The sequence below is a fragment of the Poecilia mexicana genome, unplaced genomic scaffold (assembly GCF_051168715.1).
Source record: "Poecilia mexicana isolate PSO_F unplaced genomic scaffold, ASM5116871v1 scaffold_10, whole genome shotgun sequence".
In the NCBI taxonomy this organism is placed as follows: Eukaryota; Metazoa; Chordata; class Actinopteri; order Cyprinodontiformes; family Poeciliidae; genus Poecilia; species Poecilia mexicana.
The window spans coordinates 20776526-20799896 of NW_028263379.1; the positions used below are offsets into that span (position 1 = coordinate 20776526).

Sequence of the window (23371 nt, forward strand, 5' to 3'; positions counted from 1 at the left end):
TCATCTAAAACACCTGGTTTATTAAAACGTCCCTTTTCATGAAGCTGGTAATATTTGTGGGTTTGGTTCTGTTTTGGGGTTTTTACTCCAGCCCTTTTTGCTTTTTTAGTCCTGAGCTGATGCAGCTGGTTGAGTAAGATTTATGTGTCAATTTCCCTTAAGTAACATCTTCATGTGATGATATGTTCACTTCCCTTTTCACCTCTGTGCAGTGGGGATATTAAGCCTATCTTCTGATTGTTCATCTGATTCAGAGTGATCATGGTCATCAGAGCATGATAAATATTTTCTTAGCACTTCCTGACAGTTGCTGTTTCAACAGATGTAAAAGGACATGGCAGCCAGTGTTGGACTGCTGTTTCTGCTCATAGGAGTCTCTTATGGTGAGTTATTATTACATGTGGAATAATCAGTGTTTTATTTACAACATAGCAATGTTTTTTTGTTTTTTTTTTGCATCTGGTGACCTTAATAAAAATAAGCCTAATTTTACATTTGTTGGTGTTTCTTGGCAGTTCAAGTGCTTTGCCGTCTGCGACTTTTGTTTTTATTGAAAGGAGTAAAGTTCTGATCTGACCATGTCCTTCCAGTTTTGCTTTTTCTTTCCTTCTTCATTCTTCCTTTTTTTTATTAGAAGCTTTAAATATTGTTTTTTACAGAACAATCTTGAGCTGAAAAACAACTTTTGAAAGTTCTTGAAATGATTCGAAAAACAAGGGTCTTCATAATACATCATACTGAACGACAGAGGTGTAACTTTAACTGTCCAGCTCAAATGTTATAGAGCAACTTATCATTTTACAACCTCAGCAAAATGTGGCATAGATGTGAATTTTACTTGCTCCTATAATTATAACTAAAACTTTAAACAAAAAATTATTTCATATATAATTTCTAAAAGTTTTTGAATATAACCAGGGAGTTGTGTTGAGATATAGACAATTAAACTATTTAAAGAGATCAATTGTTACTATTGTGTGATTTTAATGTTCATTAAAATTTATTAAAATCACACAATAATGTAATTTTGTGTTATATTTTGTATTATGTGTTTTTACACAGTAGTGTCCTTGTTAAAATAACACAATAGTGTTAAATGTACCCAGATTTTAATGTCTAGGTACAAGTAATTTATCACTAATCAGTTGGTAACAAAAGTTCAAGATATTTTGAACAAAGTTACAAAAGTTGTGTCAGGAGGAACGGACCAGAACGTCACCAAACTAGCAAGTCATACAGTTTAAAAGAAAATTATCCCTGACACTTTGCAAATGTACGTAAACTTTTAAATTCAAAGAAATTTACAAAAAAAAATGTCTAAAATCAAGAAAAAAAAAAGATTTTCACTAATTTTGCGGACATTTAGCATACAGAAATAATTTTCTGTATGCTTTACTTCAGACAGTGAGAACTTGTTTTTGTATATGTCTCTTTATTCGGTGTATGTAACCTTCTGGTTTCAACTGTATTATAAAGTGACATCAACTTTATGACGGTGAAAATCTTCAAAACAAAGTTTGTGTGTTTTATGACTTGTAAGAGCAAAAAATGTAATGAAGGCTTTATATGTGTTTTTACAAAATAGTTTTTAATTTAAACAATTGTGTCATTTGAAATCTTTTTTTTTTTTTTTTAAAGAAGCTCAGATATATTTTGTTTAAACTGCATTACACTTTTTCATTATTCTACTATTCAGGTAATAAAACTTTCTGTGATGGCAGAAAGGAGAGAGCTCAGTGTTTTCAACCCTGGGGAGCAACTGTGTTTGTTCACCTGATGGATGAGGTCTCAGAAAAAACAAGATTCCAATGGACAAAAGAAACAACAATAGTACTAATTTGGAGAAGCAATGGACTTGTGACAAACACATTAAAGAGCAGATCTGAATTCATCTCCAGCAATGGGACATTTAGGATCAGCAACCTTAGGAGCAGTGATGGTGGTGAATACACACTTAAACTTTTTGATTCTGATGGAAAAATAACAGGAGAACGGACTCTGCAATTGTACATTGAAGGTAAAGTCTGGCGTACAAATTCAAATTGGTAAATTTACACAAAACTGAATTGGTAAATTTTTGATAATCTGCATATTCGAAATTATTTGTATAATTTTTCCATTCATGACCTATGTGAACCTAAAAACAACTTCACCTGTTGATGTCTGACATTGCAGCAGAACTGACTGGTGCTTTCTTATTATTTTCCACTCTACTAACTTTCTTTGTATTTGAAACAGGCCAGTCCCCACTAAGAGTTGGAGCAATCTCTGCTCTGCTTTTGTTTTCCATCTATGTCGTCTGTGTAATCGTCATCTGTGCTCAGAGGAAAAGGCAAAATGGAAAAGGTACTAATTAATGCTTATTTCTAACTATTGCAACGTAAACGTTTATATCTTGTAGGAGAGAAATAGTCAAAACTCTAGTTAGAAGAATATTTGGCAAAATATCTGTTGAGTGACTAAATCTTGCTTTTCTACAGGAGAAGAACTCCCTGCTGACTTAACCTACGCTGACGTCAGAGTGGTGCAACAGCAAGAGAGGAAGCCAGCAAAGCAAAACATGGAGGAAGAGGTGGAGTACAGCCAAATAAAGATTGCAGGATGATTCCAGTCAAATTTGACTGAAGAAATGAAACTATATGCAGATGAAATGAACTGTTGTCTGCTTTGGTAAAGACTGCAGCACTCATTGCAGATCCACAGAGAAGATGACGATGCGGACCCCTGAAGATGTTTTACTCATCTTTAGTCATTGTAACTTTTAAGAAACCATATTTGCTAGCAATGCAAAAACAACTGCTTGTTTATTTTAATTGCAATATTTGCTCATGACTGTAATGTTAAATTTGATAAAGAAGTTTTGAGAAATTGGCAACCACTCAACCCATTAAATTACAAAAAAAAAGTTAAGAGGCAAATGCGCTGGAGTCCAAAGAAAAACATGTTATTAGTCTTCATATTTTCCGCAGCAACTCCCTACGCAAAATAAAAGTTGTCAGTGGTGAAACTAACAAATGCCTTGTACTTTTAAAAAAAAATCACCTTAACTAATGGGAGCAGAGCAGGAAACTGACTTAATGAACTGGGAGGTGAATGATTAGTGATATGATAAAGAGATGAAAGATTACTGATGACTTTCTTTTGTGAGGGAGGATGAATGACTAATAAAGAGACATAAGGAGTTTGAATTGCTGCAGTTAGGCTGATGTCCATTTCTAACTCAGTTTGCAGTAATTCTTTAATCTTTCCAATTTGGGATAATGGATTGGTTCTGCTGTGTGAGATGTTCAACATTGTGGACCTTCTCCACAACTTGACCTGACCTGTTTGCTCCCTGTCGGTCTTCATGATGGCTCTCTAACAGAACAGAACTATTCCTACTGAGATTAGTTCACACACTGCACACTCTACATAGTCAATAGGCATCGATTTAAGGTAATCTTGAATGCCCTGGAATAAAAAAAAACTTTCAGAGATTATGAGTCTAAATAGAAATACATGAATCAATTTTCAGGATTTTAATTGTAAAAAAATAATAATCATACAATTAAACACATAATTATTAATACTCATGACCAAAAGATTTTAAAAAAATTGTATTCAACTAAGAAGTTGAATATAGATCGGACTTTGCACTTCTCAAAACAGCACAATATAAAAACCAGTTTTGAAAAATAATGTGCTAATTACAAAATTAGCACAAAATTGATCTACAGCCTTCACAATAATCTTGGGATAAATGTTTATCTAATACTTTGGTTATTTGTCTTTAGTGATGAGCTCCTTTCCATCACCCTAATCTTGATCTCCCTCCACAGAAAAAAAAAAAAAAAAACATGTCGGAAAAGAAATTAAAGATTCAATTAAAGTTGCTATTGCTTAACAGTGTAGATCTTTTCTTCCTGTTCCTAAATGTACTGTGCTTTGTTCTGGTCTATCACACAAAATATAAATTAGACACATTTAAATACATGATTTGCAGCTGCAAAAAGAAACAAACTGTGGGAAGGCTTGTTCAAGACACTGTAAAAATTAACTCGCTGTATCTGACTTGAAATGAATGAATGAAATGTACTTTGATCAGGGTAGAAAATATGCTATGAGCTTCACTAAAATTTGAAGACAGTTCAGCAAAAAAACATTTGCATATCTGTAACCTAAAGTTTTCCAGCAATTTACTTGTTTTAATATAACGTATGTTATCACATTATAAAAAATTATATCCATAAGATAGTTTTTCTCTACAACAAAGCAAACTGGGAGAAAAGTATAATAAAACCTAAGAAACAGTACCTTTTGTCTAACAGCAGAGGGAAACCTAACAATAAACAACCTAAGTACTTGAATGTAAATAGTCTGTTTTGCTTGCAGTTTCATTTTATACACTGCTCGGATCAACGTATTTGTAAACCATCAATTTAAATGTGTGAAAACCTTATTACAGTAAAAAAGAAAAAGGTAGAAAAAAATTACAAAAGTAACTTTATACCATCCCAAACACGGGGCTGTCACTCACAGACTTGATTGTCGTAGCTCTTGCATGATTGGTCGCTTCATAAGGTATTTGTCATAGTTAGACACAAAATGAGATTTGAAAGAGAACGCCTTGTTTGGGTTAAGAAAAGGAAATAGATGGTTAGACCCAAGAAAGAAAAAGATGGTATTCAGTGCAAACCTTTGAGTTTTCTCTCTCTCGCTCACTTCCTGTTCCCACTTATCCTTTTCAGGGATCTGCTGGGAAGGTAACTTTGCCAGCTGTCCTACATCCTGGACAGGCAATTCAGGCAGTAATTGCCTGTCTAGGTAGTTACTGACAGGCAAGACACAGAAGACAGCAAACAAGTAAAAAGATGCTCACACATTCTTACCCAAATGCTCTCTCAATGCTTTTTTTTATAGCAGCTCTAAAGTGTTACAATTCTGTTATTATGTTGTTTCTGTTCACCTTTTGAACAGAGTAGGACATAACTTTGCTAGATGTACAAGCAACTCTTTCCCTTTAAATGCACTTTGGGTTTCCTGCCTTGCAGAGCATTTTTGTGAGGTTTTCTGTCTAAGTGTTACATTTAAGATTTACATTTTACTGGCCTCTGCAGTTTTGAGGAACAAAAATAAGTTGCCCACATTTCCTTCATTTACATAAAAAAACACAAGCATCAATTCCTAAGAATAACTTCTATGGTTTAATTGCAGTCAGGGCACGTAGTTTGACGAATCATCCAGATCACAACATAAACAGTCACAAAATGAGTTGTTTAAACATTGCAGGGAACATTTAAACATTCCCTGCAAGTTACTTTTATTTAAACTAAAAAAAACAACTTTACAATCTTAAAACCGTGAGAAAGATCAACTTTTATACTTTCTGTATGTTGCAATGTGTCAGATAACCTAATCTTCATCCACCATCTGTTTGGTCTCTAGAGTCTCTCCTGCCTGTGCTTCATTGAGGAAGCACGTTTGTGTATTGCTCTTGCCAAGTTAACCAGTTTTTAATTTCAATCATCAAATACAGATGGCACATGTTCCAGAATTGTATTTATAAAAAGTCTTAAAAACCACTTGTTGTTTTTCCCCTCTGTTACAGTCGCTGATCCCAAATAAGTGCTAATTTGTGTTACACTAACCACACAAAGTTTATATGGTGATGCTCTTCTGTCATTACAAAATAGAAATTAAAAGTTGTTTAGTTTTTACCACTAAAAAAATAATACAACCTGGTTGGAGAAAGCTGTTCCGTCTTTTAGTCTAGAGGTGACTAAGTTATCATCACTTCCTTTTTTCATGTCAGTACGAGCATCTTTTTTTTTTTTTTTGTTTTCTCAGGCTGATTCGTAGCACGACATTTTACCCAGTTCACTGTTGAACAATGGGGCCTGGAAACTGCTCTGCAGTCATTGAAGCTGTTGCTGGACTACTTGTGTTGCTACTTTGCATGTCTTGTGGTGAGAAAGTATTTTGTTTTTTATGGCAGGTTTAAAATGCTGCGTTTCATTTGACTTCAATCTGATACAGACGGGAACATTATTGAAGAGCGTGCATGTCTATGGATAGGAAGTAAGACTGTCTTGATAATAGTAAGTGTAACACATAATACGTGTTTGGCTTGGTGGTACTTTTAATTTCGTAGAAAAGTTTCGTAGCATTGTCTGTTTCAGTTGAGTATCACAACTCCTTTGAAAAAAGCACAGGATTGGTCCTATAATTGTTTTTTTTTTCATATAAAGGAATTAACTGAATGAGTTGTTCTATTTAAATAAACGACACATAAATGGAGAAAACAAATAAGAAATGGGAACGTGACATAAAGTAAGGCAAAAGTTTCAGGAAGCAGGAAGTGATGCTTATTTGAATACAAAAACAAGCAATCAGCACTTTATGTAAGAACAAAAGCATAAATATAATTTTGCTTTTTTGTCTTTCAAGCCTTTGCTGGAGTAGAAAGTTGCTGTGATGGCCGACAGAATGGAACTCTGTGTTTTGGACCCCTGGGAGGAACTGTGTGTGTCAAACTGGAGGACAGCATCTCAGAATCGCAGAGTTATCAAATAAAACATTCAGAGTCAATAATCCTTCAGATAAGAAAGAATGAAGTTATTTTGGGTCCCCTTTCAGACAAATATCACTTGATTCTAAGTAATGGTACATTTAGTATCAGAAATCTCAAGATGACTGATGGTGGTGAATATGTTCTGGAAATATTTGATTCTGATGGAAAGATGAAAGAACGTCGAACATTTCATTTGTCTCTTGAAGGTGAGTCAAATTTTTTCTACAGCTAACCTCTTACACCCTCAGGGGGTATAAATAAATTTAAACTTAACATTTTGGGCAAAACCTTTATGCGGAATAGTTTTTGAAAGATCAAAGCCTCTTTTAGCGGATAATAAAAAATAAAAAAAATTTAAAGGCACGTGGAGCCTTTGTTTACAGAGCGAGCCGAGGTCGTGGCAGCTGGACCCACCGGTGGGTCCGTCTGGTTCTAGGGGCTAAATAAAGTCACAAGAACGTACCTAATAGTTTTAAAAACAGATTTAATTCTTATACTTTACTGAGACACATAATGTATCCCTCATTCAACAGGGAACTTGATTCAACCACTGATGCCTTTTCTGCTCTTCATTGAAAATGAAATATTTTCTAAATTGGTTGTAATTTCTCCTTCAGCTCCTGTGACCTCTGTCCAGCTGTTCGCTGAGTGTTTGTCCCAAGGACAGGTGAATGTCTCTTGTCTCTCTGAAGGAGGGAACAACCCTCGATACAGCTGGACTCTGAATGGACAAAAACCTTCAAGCCGTGAGCTCCTCTCTGGAAATAGTGAGTCTAACACCATCGTCCTGAGACCAAACGTTGCAGGTCGCCTGGTTTGCTCAGTCAGTACTAACGCCAATACTCTTCTCAAAGAGAAAATCACATCTACCTGTCGTGAGTGGGGAAATTCCTGGACAAAAATAGATTATTTAAAATTAAAAGCTCTGATCACCATGCAAATAATATTTTTTGTTTGCTTCTTTTGGAATACAGACTTTGTGAACTGCACTTCAAATGGTGTACACATATCTAAGTGGGTGTTTAAAGATAACAACACTCGGTGTGTTGAACTTCTACCACAGACACATAATATTATGGGTAAGATGGCAGATTTAGAAACACAACTTTAAGTCTATGTTGGTATTTTATGAAGTGAAAACCTCTTTTGTAGAGAATTTGATAAGGTATTATGTATTTTTTGAATTACAAATATTCATGAAATCACATTACCTTTCTTAAAAATCTTTTTTCTTTCTTCACTTTTAAACAGCGCTATTGCCAATAATAAGTGGTGCACTTGGAGCTCTGTTAATCATCCTTGTTGTCAGCATAGGAATTTTCTGTGTGAAGAAGAAAAAGCCAAACTACAAAGGTACCATTTATCACAATTTTCTAAGTTTTCATAAGCAAACATGAAGCTCATAATTATGATGTTAATCTTGTACCTCTCCTTGCTGCTCTTCTTCAGAAGAAAATAATTATGGCCAAAATCAGACCAGTGCTGATCAGGTGAGGAGGCGACAGGAGCTGAGCAGAGATATCCCAGTGGAGTACGGCAAAGTTAAAAAGCAACCTCGGCGGTCTGATGATGTGATATATGGAAATATGGACAACAGTGTGTATGGAAATGTGGATGACAGTATCTACGCAAATCTCTGAAAAAAAAAAAAAAAAAAAAAAAAACCTATGTAAGGAATTTGGGAAGTTTGCAGCGACTGCAAAACGACAACAGAAACAAGGAGGATGGGAAGCAATCTCCATCCATCCATATTTGAAGGCTTGCTGTCTGATTCTCAGAGTGTTTATGCAAATCTGTGTGCTGTCTTTTGCATTAAAATGTTTTGTTCCTCATCTCTCTTCCTGTTACTGGTTACAATGAAACAAATCTTTTTAGAACTATGAATGCAACAAACATGCATAACTAAGGAACTTAGCTACTGTTCTGTTTCATTTGCTTTCTTTATTACGTGCATCCCTTAGTTTTAAGATCCCTCATGCTTTTTTGTTCTGTGCCTGAATTTATTTTCAGCTCTGACTTTTAGTCTTTAATCATATTTATGTAGAGTTCAGTTCCTGCTTCAATTTAAGTCCTGTTTCTGCAGAATCTGAATTTTATTGTAACCTTTTGCTTCAGTTTCCTCAGCATGTTACTGTCACAGCTGACTGATTCTGCTATCACACTCATTTCACTCTGGTAATCATATGCCTCAGTATTTAACTCTATCTCTTACAATCATTTCCTGCTGCTATGCACCTGTTTGGTTTTCTCATGTTCTGTAGGTTTTTCTTTTTCTTTTTCATTAAACTTCCACTATGCCATTCACATCCCCTTGTCCTGCTGTCTTTTGGGTCTTCAACAAACACGACAGTGAGGTGTCTTCAAGTGTTATTTGCCAAAAAAAATGCCAGATAGGTTAGTTGGTCTCTCAAAAATGCTTTAAGGTGTGTGTGTGCGTGTGTGAATGATTTTTGCTGTATTTATATCCGTGCTGCTCTGAAATATATTGGAAACCTGTCTGGGATCTACCACACCTTCTACCCAACCCTGCATGAAAAAGCAGGCACAGACATGGATGCAACAACGTGCTTTAATGTTTAGCTTCAAGAGTTTGAAATACTGAAATTTAAAAAATTCATTAAGTTTGTTATATAACAATTGTCAAAAAGTTTTGTTTTCAAAATGCTTGGCTTTCATGAACTCGATGGTTTTATAAGAAGTGTACACTGACTTGTTTGTGTCTCTGCCGGTCTTGTAATGGGCCCGTCTGTAACGGATGCTGCTTGTCGCACAGTGACAGTGACAGTAGTGTTGAGTACAGGCCCTGTGCAACTCTTGAACATGCAACGGAAGTAGAAAGCTGATGAACTGACAAAGCCCATTTTTAAAACTCTATTTTAATTTGTCATGCTGACTCAGGAAAAGACATTACTAAATAGGAACCTAACTTTTGACAAGTATAAATATATGAATAAACGACTTCTCTACAACCTAAGTATTTTTGTTTAAGGTGGATAAAGTACTTCAGTAACTGGTGCACAATACTTTTTATGGTACAGTAACATACAAACAATGAGCAGCTGTGAGAGGAGACTAGGAAGGCAAGTGAACATGAACGGAGCCGAGGAGAAAATAAACACTGACCAACTGATATAGTTGGCAAAATATAATTGAGTTAACTCTTCAGCATCCCTTCAAGTCTGCCAAATTACTGGAAACTAATTTGGCAAATCAGGAGCAGGATTACATGTAAAAGCTGCAGTTCAGTAGCTCTAGTTGGAGATGTTGACCCCTGATCTAAATTGCTTGCCCTTAAGTATGAGTACGTGCATGAATGGCTGTGTGTCTTTGTGTTGCACTATGATGGACTGACAGCCTGTCCAGTGTGTTTATTTATAATAATAATAATAATAATAATAATAATAATAATAATAATAATAATAATAATAATAATAATAATAATAATAATAATAATAATAACAATTTTAGGTATAATGTCCTTTTTAAGTAATTGACATTTCAAAGGGCACAATTGGTGGAACAGGAATCAAACCAGCAACCACTGCTGCCCCCTCAATTTATTTAAGCATCCAAATGAATCTCTACTCTAGTAGAGACTATTCTTTATGAGATCAAAATCACAAACAATACAATAAAGTCATGCTTTTGCAAACATTACACAAAAGACATAATACCTTAACATGAACAAAATTAAAACACAAAAATTAAAATAAACCATCTCAATAACTGTGACATTTTACCATCATTACAAAAGAGCACAAAAACAAGATCAAAACACAAAACAGCAGCAATCTTCATTTTGAGTATAAATTCACACATTCCATAAATTCAATGTTATTTCATTATCTATTATAGGTCATTTAAGACATTTATTTTTAGTATTCAGCAATAATGTAGTTACAAATGGCAACATGTTCCAGTGAGAAATTGTTCTGTACACAGCTGTTCTTTTTGAGTGTTAGGAGGCAGAGGTAATATCAAAGTAACAATAGAGGCTTGTTTAGTATTAAAAGCACATCTATTGTAGGTAGGAATACCTACAATAAATGGTTTATGTGAAGTCCAGATTTTGTGTGAGGAAAGAAGAAGAAGGCTGCATGTTAGTCTGTCGCAGACTTTCACCCATGATAGGGATTGATGCATAAACTTTACAGTCATTGCAAAATGAGATCCGAGTCCTGCAGCTTTATTTTTGAGCTACCCTCACTCCCCTCATATTACCCAGATGTTTTTTGAAACACTTGATCAAATAGCTGAAAAATATTTAAGTTGACAAGTAGCCCTGGAAGGCTAATCAAATATGGAAGATGCATGTTAGAGGACATAATTAATAACACTCCTGTTTTGCTAGTTTTTTTACATGCCATCCATCATTGACTGAACCAAGATGTTTGAAACAAACATTAGAATCTGTTATGGACTCAAAACTGTCAAATGTTATGTTTTGCCTTTTCGTTGGAGAAAAAAAATCAGCCTAAAAACAAATTGGCTCATAATTTTTGGCCTAAAACAAAACATCCGTCCAGTCAGTTGGAGCAAGGTTTCCCTCTGCTGGCCAATAGAGACAAATACACTTATTCTTGTCTCTTTCTGCTCTGATATGCCTGGCACGCCTCCATGTGGTCAGAGATGAAATAGCATGCATTGATTAATTAATTTGCACACTTTCATTATAAATATTAAGTGGTCGTATTGATTTCAACTATGTTTAGCAGGGTGGAGTTCAATCACAGCCTTTATATTGATCAGCTCTTGTTACTTTGGAGATGTCTGAAGGTTTGTTGACGAATGGATCTAACACTTGTACTGATCTAATGGTTGTGGTTAGATTCTGACTAAAGTAGGTTGGATATAAATGTTTCTCTGATCACTTAAGAAACATCAATGAGTTTTACTCTTTCTCAAAATAATAATTAATAATAAATAATAATAATTGACACCTTTGAACCAAATAGATGGATAATTGACAGATTCATCCTAAGGTTGAGTAACATTTATTAAAGTTGTTTTTTATGCAGCTGTTTTGCGATGATTTGTATTCTGTCTTGTTGAACCAGGTTCTGGGGGTTTGGCAGGAAACATTTAGTGTGGATTTAATTCATGAGGTTTCACTTTGATTGCTCTACAGTCAAAGTCTGTGTGTGGAATATGCTTGGGTGTAACTGCGTTGTAAGCTATCAGAAAACAGCCTGGATGTTTGGTTGTGATGTCAGTTTACCTACATATCAACTATAAAACTAAGTAGTTAACTTTATTAAGTTATGGTTATTACTTTTGTCACAGCAAAATAAAGTCAGCAATTACAATTGCTGTGGGAATTGGTTAATTAGAGAAGCCCAACTTGAAAAGACACGGCTCACCACTGGTGTGTAAAAATAATCAGGCTAAATGTTGATCACAGACTTATTTCCTGCATTTCGGTGATAGAACTGTGTCTGCTCTAATATGATATAATCCTATAAATATTTTCAGCAAGTTGCAACAAAATTTATCACCAGTTAGATTAGCTCAAGTCTTGATAAAGTGATAAAATCCACAAAGTATATAATTATGAATAATTTGAGGAGAGCTTTATAATGAAGTTCCTCTTTTTGAGTTTTTTTGCCTACAGTTTAGTTGTTCTAATATTGATGTCATAGTTTTTGTGTGGTGTCGCCATGAGCTTCCGTCTTTGCCTAAGTAGCCTATATGTTCACTTCCTTTTTAGATCTCTCCATTCTCTCTGTATTAAGTTTTTTAATCAGTGACAGGAGTTCAGTCCTATTAAGCAGATAAACATTGATCTTGTCAAAGATTACTGAGAGCTGCTCATCAATAGACTTGAATAATAAAGAAAGATGGCAGCGGCTGTTGGACTGTTGCTGCTGTTACTCGGAGTCTCTCAGGGTGAGTTAAACATATTTTTTTACGTTACTTTATCAGGGTTTTATCGGGGCTTTAGATACTGTGTGGGCAGTAATTCAAATAAAATGGCTTTAAAGTAAAAACTACATTAAAATGCTTTATCCTTATTCTTGTTGAACAGCTCAGGTTTACATATAGTTAGAGCAGCAAAACTACAAAAAGCTGTTCTCTCAAAGCTTGCGCATCTTCTTCCTCTTTTCTTTGTCTTTGAACTCAACTCGTCGAGTGGCAATATTTCTGAAACATGTCTTAGTATTAGTTTTAAATGGAGTTTTCTCAAACACAAACTTTACTTTTTAAACATTTTAACAATAGAAATAAGACTAACTATAGAAATTTTGAAACACAGAAATCCTACTTTATTGTCTACATCTGTGTTTCATGGTTCTCTGGGCACATTGCCCTGTATGTTTAAGATATTTCCCTGCTTGCATGGCCTGAAAATCAAGGCTAAATCACAGTATTAAAGTACTTATAAATTACTAGAAGACCATAATATATGTAATATGATATCTATCTATAAATGTTGCTATGAAAATGTAGATTAAGAAAACGTATGGTTGTCTGATATAAATATGAAAAATGTGACTGAAGAATCAATTTATTGGAAAATGCAAAGTGGAAAAGAGTATAGAAAATCTGTTATACCATATTTTCTGCACTATAAGGCGCACCTAAAAACCTTCAATATCCTCAAAAGCAGACAGTGCGCCTTATAATCCGGTGCACCTTATATATGGACCGATATTGAGCCACAACAGGTCTAGCAACTGCGGTAGCTGCCGACTTCATTTTCGCCCGTAGAAGAAGAAGAGAGCGGTGCATGCTGGGATAGTTGTCAGAACGCAGAAAACTCATTCTTCTGTTTTCATTTCAGTTTTTCTGTGTTTGGAAGATGACAATTTTAATTGTAAAAAAATGTTTTTTTGTACTTTTTCTATTTCAGGTCTGTCAGCTCACTGCGATGCCAGAAATGATGGAGCTCAATGTAACGGGACTTTGGGAGAAACTGTGTTTCTACGGCTGATTCACAACGCTTCAGGAATTAGATTTGACTTGTTAAAGGGGAATGTAATATTACTACAATGGAGGATAAATAAAACAGCTGAAAATGAAATAAAAGACAGATCTGATTTTATACCCGATAATGGAACATTCAGGATAAACGACCTGAAACACAACGACAGTGGTGAATATAAACTTGCAGTGTTTGATTCACGTGGGGAGATTACAGAAAACCGGACTCTTCATTTGTCTGTTCAAGGTAAATACCTTACAAGAAAATAAAATTAGATTGGTTTAATTGACATGATATGGATAATATATCTAACTGACTAAAGCTCTGTAAAATTATGCTTTTCATGATCTCTACTAGAACTTATAAGTTTTAATTTCTTTATTTCTGTCAGACAGGTTTATTTGCATGCCAGCATTTATACACAAAGTGGTACAAAGCAGTCAATAGAAAGTTTTAAATGTACAGAAAGAAAAATTACATTAAAAAGAAGAAATTAGTATTGCATAAAGAATGAAGCAGTGAACTGTATATTTCAACCACATTAATAACTAAGACTAAACTAAAAGCTGCCTGCTCATGTTTGGCTCTTGTCCTGTGAACTCTTTGATTTCATACCTTCTACCTAATGTGATGTTACATTATCTTTCACAAGTCATTGCAGCCATTTTCTAAACATCTAAAACATAAATATTATTTCTCAATGTACCCTCAACATCCCATTTTGGCAGAAGAAAACAGAAATATAGAAATTTTTACAAATTTATATAGATAAAAAACCTGAACTATCACATGGTAATAAATATTCAGACCCTTTGCTGTGGCACCCATAATTAACTCACATGCTGTCCATTTATTCTGACCCTAATTGAAACTATTGCAATAAAACACAAGAAATCTCCCAGACTATGAGAAATAAGATTCTCTAGTCTGATTAGACAAAGATTGAACTTCTTGTTTTGTGTTTCAACTGTACTGTATTGATGCTAACATAACTCTTGGTTCTTGTTTCTCAAGTCTCAATAGATACTTCTCTGCTCAGATGTGGTTTGATGTTTGCTGCAGCCGTTCTTATATGTGGAGGGATTGGCCTCTATTTCAAATGGAAGGAGACAAAATATAAGAAAATGTTCATCACACCACAAAGAAACGTGAATCCAGAGGATTTTCAAGTTATTGAACAAAGTAATTTGACTGATGTTTAACTGCTACCCTTTGTAGGCGTCTTCTGTAATGTGTGAAGATTTCAGCAGCTCAGTGCAAATGTCAGAGAAAAGGTCTGAATAAGAATAACTGCTCTATTTTAACATTTTCAATGTATCTGTCCTGACATTTGATATAAAATTGTCCTGTTGACTTAAATGTAAATTTTTCATGTTTGTTCACATTTTGAGTTTGCTAAGCTAAGCTGTAATAATGTGCAATTTATTGAAAGATGTTTACCTGATAAAAAGAAATTGATTCTTCAAAGACATTCATAATTCAGTTGAAATTTCAAAAATACTTTATTGATCCCAAAGAGAAATGAAATGTTGTAACTCATAAATTCAAAGTCTTCAAAGAGTTGTTGTAGACGGTGATAGCTGCTGCCAGGAAAGATCTCTTGATGAAGATTTACACTTTGTAGATATACACATTTTTCCAAATTTAAAAGGTCTTTTGTTTGTGTTCATCACTGCAACTGCATCCATGCTTAATGTTATGTTTTCATATTTCATTGTTTTATATGTATGATTTTGTATATGTAGTCAACATCATGTTATTTTAAATTGCTATCATTCAACTTTTTAATAGTTCTTACATATACTGATTAAAAAGCCCATCTAGGGACAACTGCTGCAAATTAGCTCATGCTATAAGAACTATGACACAAACATGGGACTGCTGTTCGATTCAGTTTGTCTATGTTATTGTGTTTCTGTCCTTATCAAATAAACCCAATAAAAATGAATACTTAAGCAACTGAAGATTTACCTGCTTGTCATTTATCGTTTTTTTTTTATTTTCAGTTGTGTAAATGTAATGAATGACAAACTTGTTCTTACATAAACACTGATTTTACAAATACATTTTTGAGTTTATTTCTTTTTGTTACAATGATTACAACTCCTTTATTTTATTTAAATAAAAACTAGCCAAACTGCCTACAATATATTGCCAAAAGTATTTGCTCACACATCCAAATTATCAGAACCAGGCGTTACAATCACTTCCATGGCCACAGGTGTAAAAAATTAAGCACTTAAGCGTGCAGACTGTTTTTACAAACATTTATGAAAGAATGTGTTGCTCTCAGGAGCTCAGTGAAGTCCAACATGGAACTGTGGTAGGATCCCACCAGTGCAACAAATCCAGTCGTGAAATTTCCTCACTCCTAAATGTGGCAGTGTGCCTATAGGCTCTAAATGCGCCACACAATGCGCCTGTTTTCATTGGCTGCGGAGTTGGCCGTCAGTATATGAAGCTTCCCAGCCCATTGCTTTGCCCACAGGTACATTACTCAGTATGTTCATTAATTTCTCACTAGTGACATCTGATGTTGAAACTGTGGCAGACATACTTAAAAAAAAAATAGTAAATGCAATATTGTCACAAAGTTTTTGTCAAACTCATGTTTAGTAACAGGAGAGTCAATTAAATCCTATTTAACTCATCTTTTTTAGTTATTAAAATTATTTGTAGCCAATTCTGGTATATGTTGACTGTCAGTGGCTGTTTTCTTTTGTCATCGACTGATTTGACAATAGACTTTTTTTTTTTTAGTGTATTCGGAGTGCAGTGCTTGCTGGGGCAGACAATATTCTTTGAGTTTTGAATTGCCTCCCGAAAAACTAAAATTCTTCAAAAAGTCTTTTTTTCTTGGATTTCTATTGGCTCTCTGATCCTTTATATTTTTACTCATCAGGCCAGAATTTTACTCTTCCCACAGCTTTAAGTCTGTTTCTGCTGTGCAAGACTGATAAATCTTTGCAGAATAAAGAAATAGTGGAAATTTCAAGAAGGTCAGGCTTTTGGAGGTGAAGGGGTTAATTATTTTTATTTAAGAATCTTGATTGTCTCAAAGTATTCCCAGATGTCAGATTTTTTTTCTTCTCGCTGGCTCCATTTCGATCAAGTTTATTTGCAGCACATTTCAGCAACAATGCAGTTTCAGAGTGCTTTACATAATAAAAACACACAAATATAAAGTCATAAAATATACAATTTTCTCAATCAACAACTGAGAAAACCGGTAACAAACATTACATTTTGATGAGTGCCATCATCAAAATCACTAATACACATGAACTATGTTGGTCAAGGTTCCTTTTATTTCGGCCACTTCTGAAAACAAATACTCCTCTGATGCGAGATCAAATGCAACAACCCATGAAGCGGCACGGCTCATCATGCTTTTATTTTGAAATCCGACAGGCAAACTGAAGCAGTCACGTGACCCAGGCAACTCGAGGCACAGTTTGCTGTCAGTCACGTGGTTTTCAGCAAGACGAAGCGGGGCTTCATCTGACACGCCCCCTTTTTACTCGGTACATTCCTCGAAGCCCGGCTTCAGATCACTGCTACTGATTCATGTGTTCCTGTGTTCTCTGCATTCAGATGCAATTTAGGACTTTTAGCTGGCTGGGTGGGTGTGCCTATGATGCATGTTGAAGGCTTACGTTGTTCCGCTCCTGTTTATTCCTGTTCTAAAAACAAGCTTCTGAAGAAATCAGTCAGCTACTTGTTAGGCAATTCTTTCCTTTGAATCAGCAAAGACAAAGGACATGTATTACAAGCATGTCCAGTATGCAGTAAGATTGGCATTTTTTATGGCATGAGTGTTCGTGTGTCCATTGTACTAGACAATTTGATCAGTCGATCATATTTTGATTTAAAATCAGTGAGTGTTTGTTTTATTTGTTTTAAGTATTGTAGATAGTAGTTCCAGGGGTGCAGAGCACAAAACTTATCAAGTATGAACTTCCTGTGAGTTATAGTTGTCACCCTTTCTCAAAATAATTAAATAATCGACACCTTTGAACCAAATAGATGGATAATTGACAGATTAATCCTAAGGTTAAGTAACATTTATTAAAGCTGTTTTTGCTGTAGTTATTTTTGCGAGGATTTGTAGTCTGTCTCGCTGAACCAGGTTCTCATTCTGGGGGCTTGGCAGGAAACATTTAGTGTGGATTTAATTCATGAGGTTTCACTTTGATTGCTCTACAGTCAAAGTCTGTTTTTGTGGAATATGTTCAAATCAAAGGAAGGTGATCGTGTGCGTGGGTGTAATTGTGTTGTGAGCTTTCAGAAACATCAACAGCCTGGCTGTTTGATTGTGATATCAGTTTATCTACATATCAACTAAGTAGTTAACTTTATTAAGTTAAGGTTATTACCTACGTCACAGCGAAAAGAGGGCAGCAGTCACAATTGCTACGGCAATTGGTTTATTAGAGCCCAACTTCAAAAGACACGGCTATTATTACAGCTGGTGGGTAAAAATAATCAGGCTAAATGTTGATCACAGACTTATTTCCTGTATGTCTGTGGTAGAACTGTGTCTGCTCTAAGATGATACCATCCTATAAATATTTTCAGCAAGTTGCAACAAAATTTATCACCAGTTAGATTAGCTCAAGTCTTTGTCCTACGTCTGCTCTAGTTTTGCCAAGACCTTTTGATATGCAGTGAACTTTTAAACTTCATGGGTTAAACTTAATACTTTAGTAATTTTTTACATCAGTTAGACATTGTTTCTAAACCTTATTCGTCTTTTGTATTTTCCTCTTGTTGAGACTAATTGGTTAACCTGGCATAAAATATTTTTTTTTTTGGTGTTCTTTTCCACGTTGGTAGAAATCCATAAAGAATATACTCATGAATAATTTGAGGAAAGCATTATACTGAAGTTTAATTAACTTTTGATTAAGTATTAGCCAAAAAAAAATAATAATAAACAGAAAAACAGAGATTTGAACAAGTGCCAGCTGTTGCTTCTAGAAAACCATAACGTCTGATCATCTTGACTTTTTTTTAGATTATTTTATACGAGTATATAAGTATTCATTCTTTGTGGTTTTTTCTGATAGGTCAGTTGTTCTAATATTGATAGTTTTTGTGTGGTGATGCCATGAGCTTCCGTCTTTGTCTAAGCAGCCCGTATGTTCACTTCCTTTTTAGATCTCTCCATTCTCTCTGTATGTAGTGGCTTGTCAGTGACAGGAGTTCAGTCCTCCCAAGCAAATAAACGATCTTTTCAAAGATTACTGAGAGCTGCTCATCAACAGACTGGAATAATAAAGAAAGATGGCAGCGGCTGTTGGACTGTTGCTGCTGTTACTCGGAGTCTCTCAGGGTGAGTTAAACATATTTTTTTTACGTTACTTTATCAGGGTTTTATCAGGGTGTTAATTACAGTGTTGGCAATACTTAAAAAAATGGCTTTAAAGTAAAAACTACATTTAAAATACTTTTTATCATTATTCTTAGTGTTTTCAAGCAGCTTAGCCTTACGTGCTCAGTCTGCAAAACCACAAAAAACTTCCACCTTCTATCTTCTGCTTTTTTAATCTTCCACATCTTTTGCTTCCTCATTTGTCTTTCAAGTTAACTCTTCGATAGTGCTTCATTATTTCTGAAACATGTTGACATGTTAATGGAGTTTTCTCAACCGCAAGCATGACTTTTAGAAAATCTTAACAAAATAAATAAGATTGATTATAGAAATTCTGAGATACATAAATATTATTGTCTACACCTGTGTTTCCCAGTTCTGGTCCTCTGGGCACACTGGCCTGCATGTCTAAGATGCTTCCCCGCTTTCATGACACTGAAAGTCATGCAAGCAGGTTCCTCTTAATGTTTCTCTTAACTAATATTAAAATACTTATACAGGACTTGGAGACTATGATATGTGTAATATATTATCTGTCTATAAATGTTGACTGCTATGAAAATGTAGATTATGAAAATGTATGGTTATCTCATAGAAATATGAAGAATACGAGTGAAGAGTCAGATTATTGGAAAATGGAAAAAAATCTAGAAAATGTCTTGTAATTACTTTAACATGTACAAATAAGCTGATGCAAACTTTCAAATAGGCAACATGTGTTTCCACTGTTATTAAAGTAGCTAAACAATCAAATAACGCATTTGACCGTGGTTGTCAGCGAGACATAAAACTTAATATTACGGGTGAATATTGTCTCAGAAAACTCATTCTTCTGTTTTCATTGCAGTTTTTCTGTGTTTGGAAGATGACAATTTTAATTGTAAAAAATGTTTTTTATTTTTTTCTATTTCAGGTCTGTCAGCTCACTGCGATGCCAGAAATAATGGAACTCAATGTAACGGGACTTTGGGAGAAACTGTGTTTCTACGGCTGATTCACAACGCTTCAGGAATTAGAATTCAGTTGTTTAAGGGGAATGTAATATTACTACAATGGAGGATAAATATAACAGCTACAAATAAAATAAAAGACAGATCTGATTTTATACCCGATAATGGAACATTCAGGATAAACGACCTGAAACACAGCGACAGTGGTGAATATAAACTTACAGTGTTTGATTCACGTGGGGAGATTACAGAAAACCGGACTCTTCATTTGTCTGTTCAAGGTAAATACCTTACAAGAAAATAAAATTAGATTGGTTTAATTGACATGATATGGATAATATATCTAACTGATTAAAGCTCTGTAAAATTATGCTTTTCATGATCTCTACTAGAACTTATAAGTTTTAATTTCTTTATTTCTGTCAGACAGGTTTATTTGCATGCCAGCATTTATACACAAAGTGGTACAAAGCAGTCTATAGACAGTTTTAAATGTACAGAAAGAAAAATTACATTAAAAAGAAGAAATTAGTATTGTATAAAGAATGAAGCAGTGAACTGTATATTTCAACCACATTAATAACTAAGACTAAACTAAAAGCTGCCTGCTCATGTTTGGCTCTTGTCCTGTGAACTCTTTGATTTCATACCTTCTACCTAATGTGATGTCACATTATCTTTCACAAGTCCAACAAATTATTACCTATACTGTTTATTCACACTTTTATAAGTGACATATTTTATTAGCAGCACTCATAGCTTAAATTGAGGAAGTGGGTGTTTATTTTTAATTGATCAGACTTCAGAACTGAATTCCTGCTCAGAGCAACAAAAAGTTCAGAATGCTGAAAGTTTCACAGATGTGTTGTTCTCTCTTTCTGTATTAACCTGGTTCCTTTTGCCTTTATTTCTGAAACAGGCACTTCCTCATTGACAATTGGACTTATCACTTCAAGTATTTGCGTTGTTTTACTTTTCTTCATCAGTTTAATAGTCATCTATGTATGGAGGAAAAAGCAAAAACGCAAAGGTACAAATGAAATGTCAAAAACGATACTTGCTTTTTTTGTGGAAAACTGTCATTGTACTGTAGGTATGTTTTTTAAGCTGTAAGTGACCCTTTACTGATCATTTTCAGAAACTGAAGACCCTACCGATTTAACCTACGCTGTTGTCACAACAGTGCAGAAGCCAGCGAGGAGCCCAGATAAGCAAAAAGTGGAAGAGGAGGTGGAGTACGGCCAGATCAAGTCTGCAGGCTGATTTCTGCTCTTTAAAACCGACATCATGAACTGAATGTCAGTTCAAATAATGTAAAATGTTCTGAGGACAGACGGATGAAGAAGTTGGAATCTCCTTTTATTGTTATTCTACATTAGAAAAGCTTACAAACCATTAAAGCTCAAAGTGCTGGATGTCTGCTGTTTGCCACAAATGTATTTGATCATGGTGAGGTTTAATTTGTTGATGCTCTGCACTGATGTCACCTAAAATACTAGAAACAAGACCATTTCAAAGTGGTTTTGCTAATTGGGGAAACTGTGTAGGTTAGGTTTGGTTAGGTTTCTTTAGCACAAAATAATCAAAAATATTTTTGGACAGTCACAATGAGGATGCTATAGAGTACTGTAAACCAATATATACTGTGTTACTGAGATATTGTATTATAAACAGTTTATTGTCTTTTTATTGTTCAATATACATTCACTTTTTGAACAAAAAAATGAAATGTTCCTACTCAGTTGCACATCGCTTTGATCATAAGTTTAACGTGTTTCTATTTTTGATAACTTCACAGTATTTTTTTATTTTAAAATCTTGAACAATGTGTTATTGCTGTCTTGGCTTTTAAAATATTTTTTAACACTTTTTGATATTTTCTGTGAACCTACATATGATACTGGTATTGGACCTGAATTTCTCCACTGTGAGAAAATAAATGCTATATTTATAACATTCTTCTGCTCTTTTTCAAATGTTCTGCTTGTACTTGTGTAAGAGTTATTTAACAACAAAGAATAAAGACTTTCCTATTGTGAAGCTGCATATCAGCCAATGCAATGTATGACCATGCAGTTTCCTCTGAAATGTATTTCAATCTGGAGAGACTCAAACGGAGAAAGAAGGCGATTAAAAGAGTTTAATGACAAAATTAACATGAAAATAAAAAGTCCTTTGGCGTTCAGGCCCCGGCCGGGGACATCGAGCTGGACTTCGATGAGCTCGATGAACATTCCTGATGCAGCATAGGAATGTAGACCCCCCGGGCCCTGTACTGGTGGCGGTGGTCGGAGGAGGATGAGGCCTGAGAGCCGGGAGCAGAAGGTGGAGATGGGGTGGAGGTGGGTTGATTGCAGCTGGTGAGCAGAGGAGGCTATGGGTGGAGGTCCTTTTGAACTGAAGCCCAAACGATGATTGGCTGGAGCGAGGCTTGGTCCGCGCCGATAGGTCCCTGTTGCAGAGAGGCGGGCGCTGATGGATGAGGCAGGTGCGACTAGAGTCTTCCAGACTGAACTTTTGTCAAGACTCCATTAGTCCTGGAGGTAAACCCAGACATCTCTCTCTCCCTGTTAAAACACTTCACGTGTTCCCAGGTTAGAAAGATTAAATACATGAATAATCCTTCCAGTAGGTTCTGGTTCTACTGTATTGTCTCCCACTTGGAGAAAATACCAATTATACCCTCCAAACAGGCACCCAGTCGACATCCTGATTAAATCACTGATTCATCTCAACTAGCAGCTTTCAGAGCAGAGAAGCCAAAGTACTTTGAGCGTCTTTCCGTGAGTCAGAGACTGAGATAATGGATGGTTGGATATTAAGTAGTAGTATCACTGGAAAGTGATTTTCCAATCTGTTCATCAAGCTGGTTGCTGTATTGCAACATCATCGTACTGCCCTACTCAGGTTCTCTTTAGGAGTGCACCGATTACAGTTCCCTGGCTGAACACCGGTTACCAATCTTTTAAAAAGCTCGACCTGACGATTTTGGCTAATACCAATATTTTTCATCTGAAATGTTGCTCGAAATAGCAAGAAAGTTGCTGAACTGGCAACAGTGAGGTCATTATTGTTAACCGTCGATGTGCAAACATGACCTGGTGGGCTGATTTATCGGTCAAACCATTTTCACAGAGCAACAAAAGAGGACATTGGTTGATTTTTAGACCTTTACAGAGGTAGATAAGATCGGTTAAGATCGGTTTCACATGTAAATATCGGCCAATTACCGACCTCCCAAAAATAAGAAAACTGGCACCAATAAATCAAATGTCAGATAAAGCTCTTGTCTTTTTTCTAAAAAAAGATTCTTGCAATTTCTATAGGTTTATAAAATCTACCTGATACCTACATGAAATATCATACAAGCTCAATACGCTTCAGCTTTGCTTATCCTACTGCTTATAAAATCTTTTGTTCACGTAATACACAAATGCAGAGTTCAGTAGTGATGGCCAAAGTAAGCAATGAGGCTGTCCAGTCCACTGTTTTGCCCAAAAGTTCATTACTCATTGCTTCATATTGCTCACTATCTGCTGCTGCACTAAAACTGACAGCCTTTTCACATAAACAAA

General features: G+C 35.2%; 4 protein-coding genes across 6 annotated transcripts; all 4 read left to right on the forward strand.

Moving 5' to 3' along the window:
• The first annotated feature begins 194 nt into the window (after positions 1-194).
• On the forward strand, positions 195-4656 carry LOC106920330 (uncharacterized). Its single transcript, XM_014991272.2, has 4 exons — positions 195-383; positions 1697-2017; positions 2239-2346; positions 2481-4656. Exons 1-4 carry the CDS (start codon positions 335-337, stop codon positions 2603-2605), a joined length of 603 nt encoding a protein of 200 aa, XP_014846758.2. The 5' UTR covers positions 195-334; the 3' UTR covers positions 2606-4656.
• A 526-nt stretch (positions 4657-5182) lies between these two features.
• Positions 5183-8854, forward strand: LOC106920329 (uncharacterized). Of its 2 annotated transcripts, none has more exons than XM_088009618.1 (6): positions 5183-5945; positions 6427-6756; positions 7168-7317; positions 7525-7629; positions 7802-7903; positions 8000-8854. In XM_088009618.1, exons 1-6 carry the CDS (start codon positions 5870-5872, stop codon positions 8188-8190), a joined length of 954 nt encoding a protein of 317 aa, XP_087865744.1. In that variant the 5' UTR covers positions 5183-5869; the 3' UTR covers positions 8191-8854. The 2 variants fall into 2 exon arrangements, with proteins under 2 accessions (XP_087865744.1, XP_014846757.2); XM_014991271.2 differs by having other exon boundaries at positions 5184-5945; positions 7168-7425.
• Positions 8855-12237: 3383 nt separating this feature from the next.
• On the forward strand, positions 12238-15436 carry LOC148157101 (uncharacterized). Its single transcript, XM_088009620.1, has 3 exons — positions 12238-12436; positions 13401-13718; positions 14487-15436. Exons 1-3 carry the CDS (start codon positions 12388-12390, stop codon positions 14672-14674), a joined length of 555 nt encoding a protein of 184 aa, XP_087865746.1. The 5' UTR covers positions 12238-12387; the 3' UTR covers positions 14675-15436.
• Positions 15437-17002: 1566 nt separating this feature from the next.
• LOC106920331 (uncharacterized) lies at positions 17003-21752 on the forward strand. Of its 2 annotated transcripts, XM_014991273.2 has the most exons (5): positions 17003-17094; positions 18633-18807; positions 19760-20077; positions 20716-20826; positions 20935-21752. In XM_014991273.2, exons 2-5 carry the CDS (start codon positions 18759-18761, stop codon positions 21057-21059), a joined length of 603 nt encoding a protein of 200 aa, XP_014846759.2. In that variant the 5' UTR covers positions 17003-17094; positions 18633-18758; the 3' UTR covers positions 21060-21752. The 2 variants fall into 2 exon arrangements, with proteins under 2 accessions (XP_014846759.2, XP_087865745.1); XM_088009619.1 differs by lacking the exon at positions 17003-17094 and having other exon boundaries at positions 18611-18807.
• The last annotated feature ends 1619 nt before the right edge of the window (positions 21753-23371 follow it).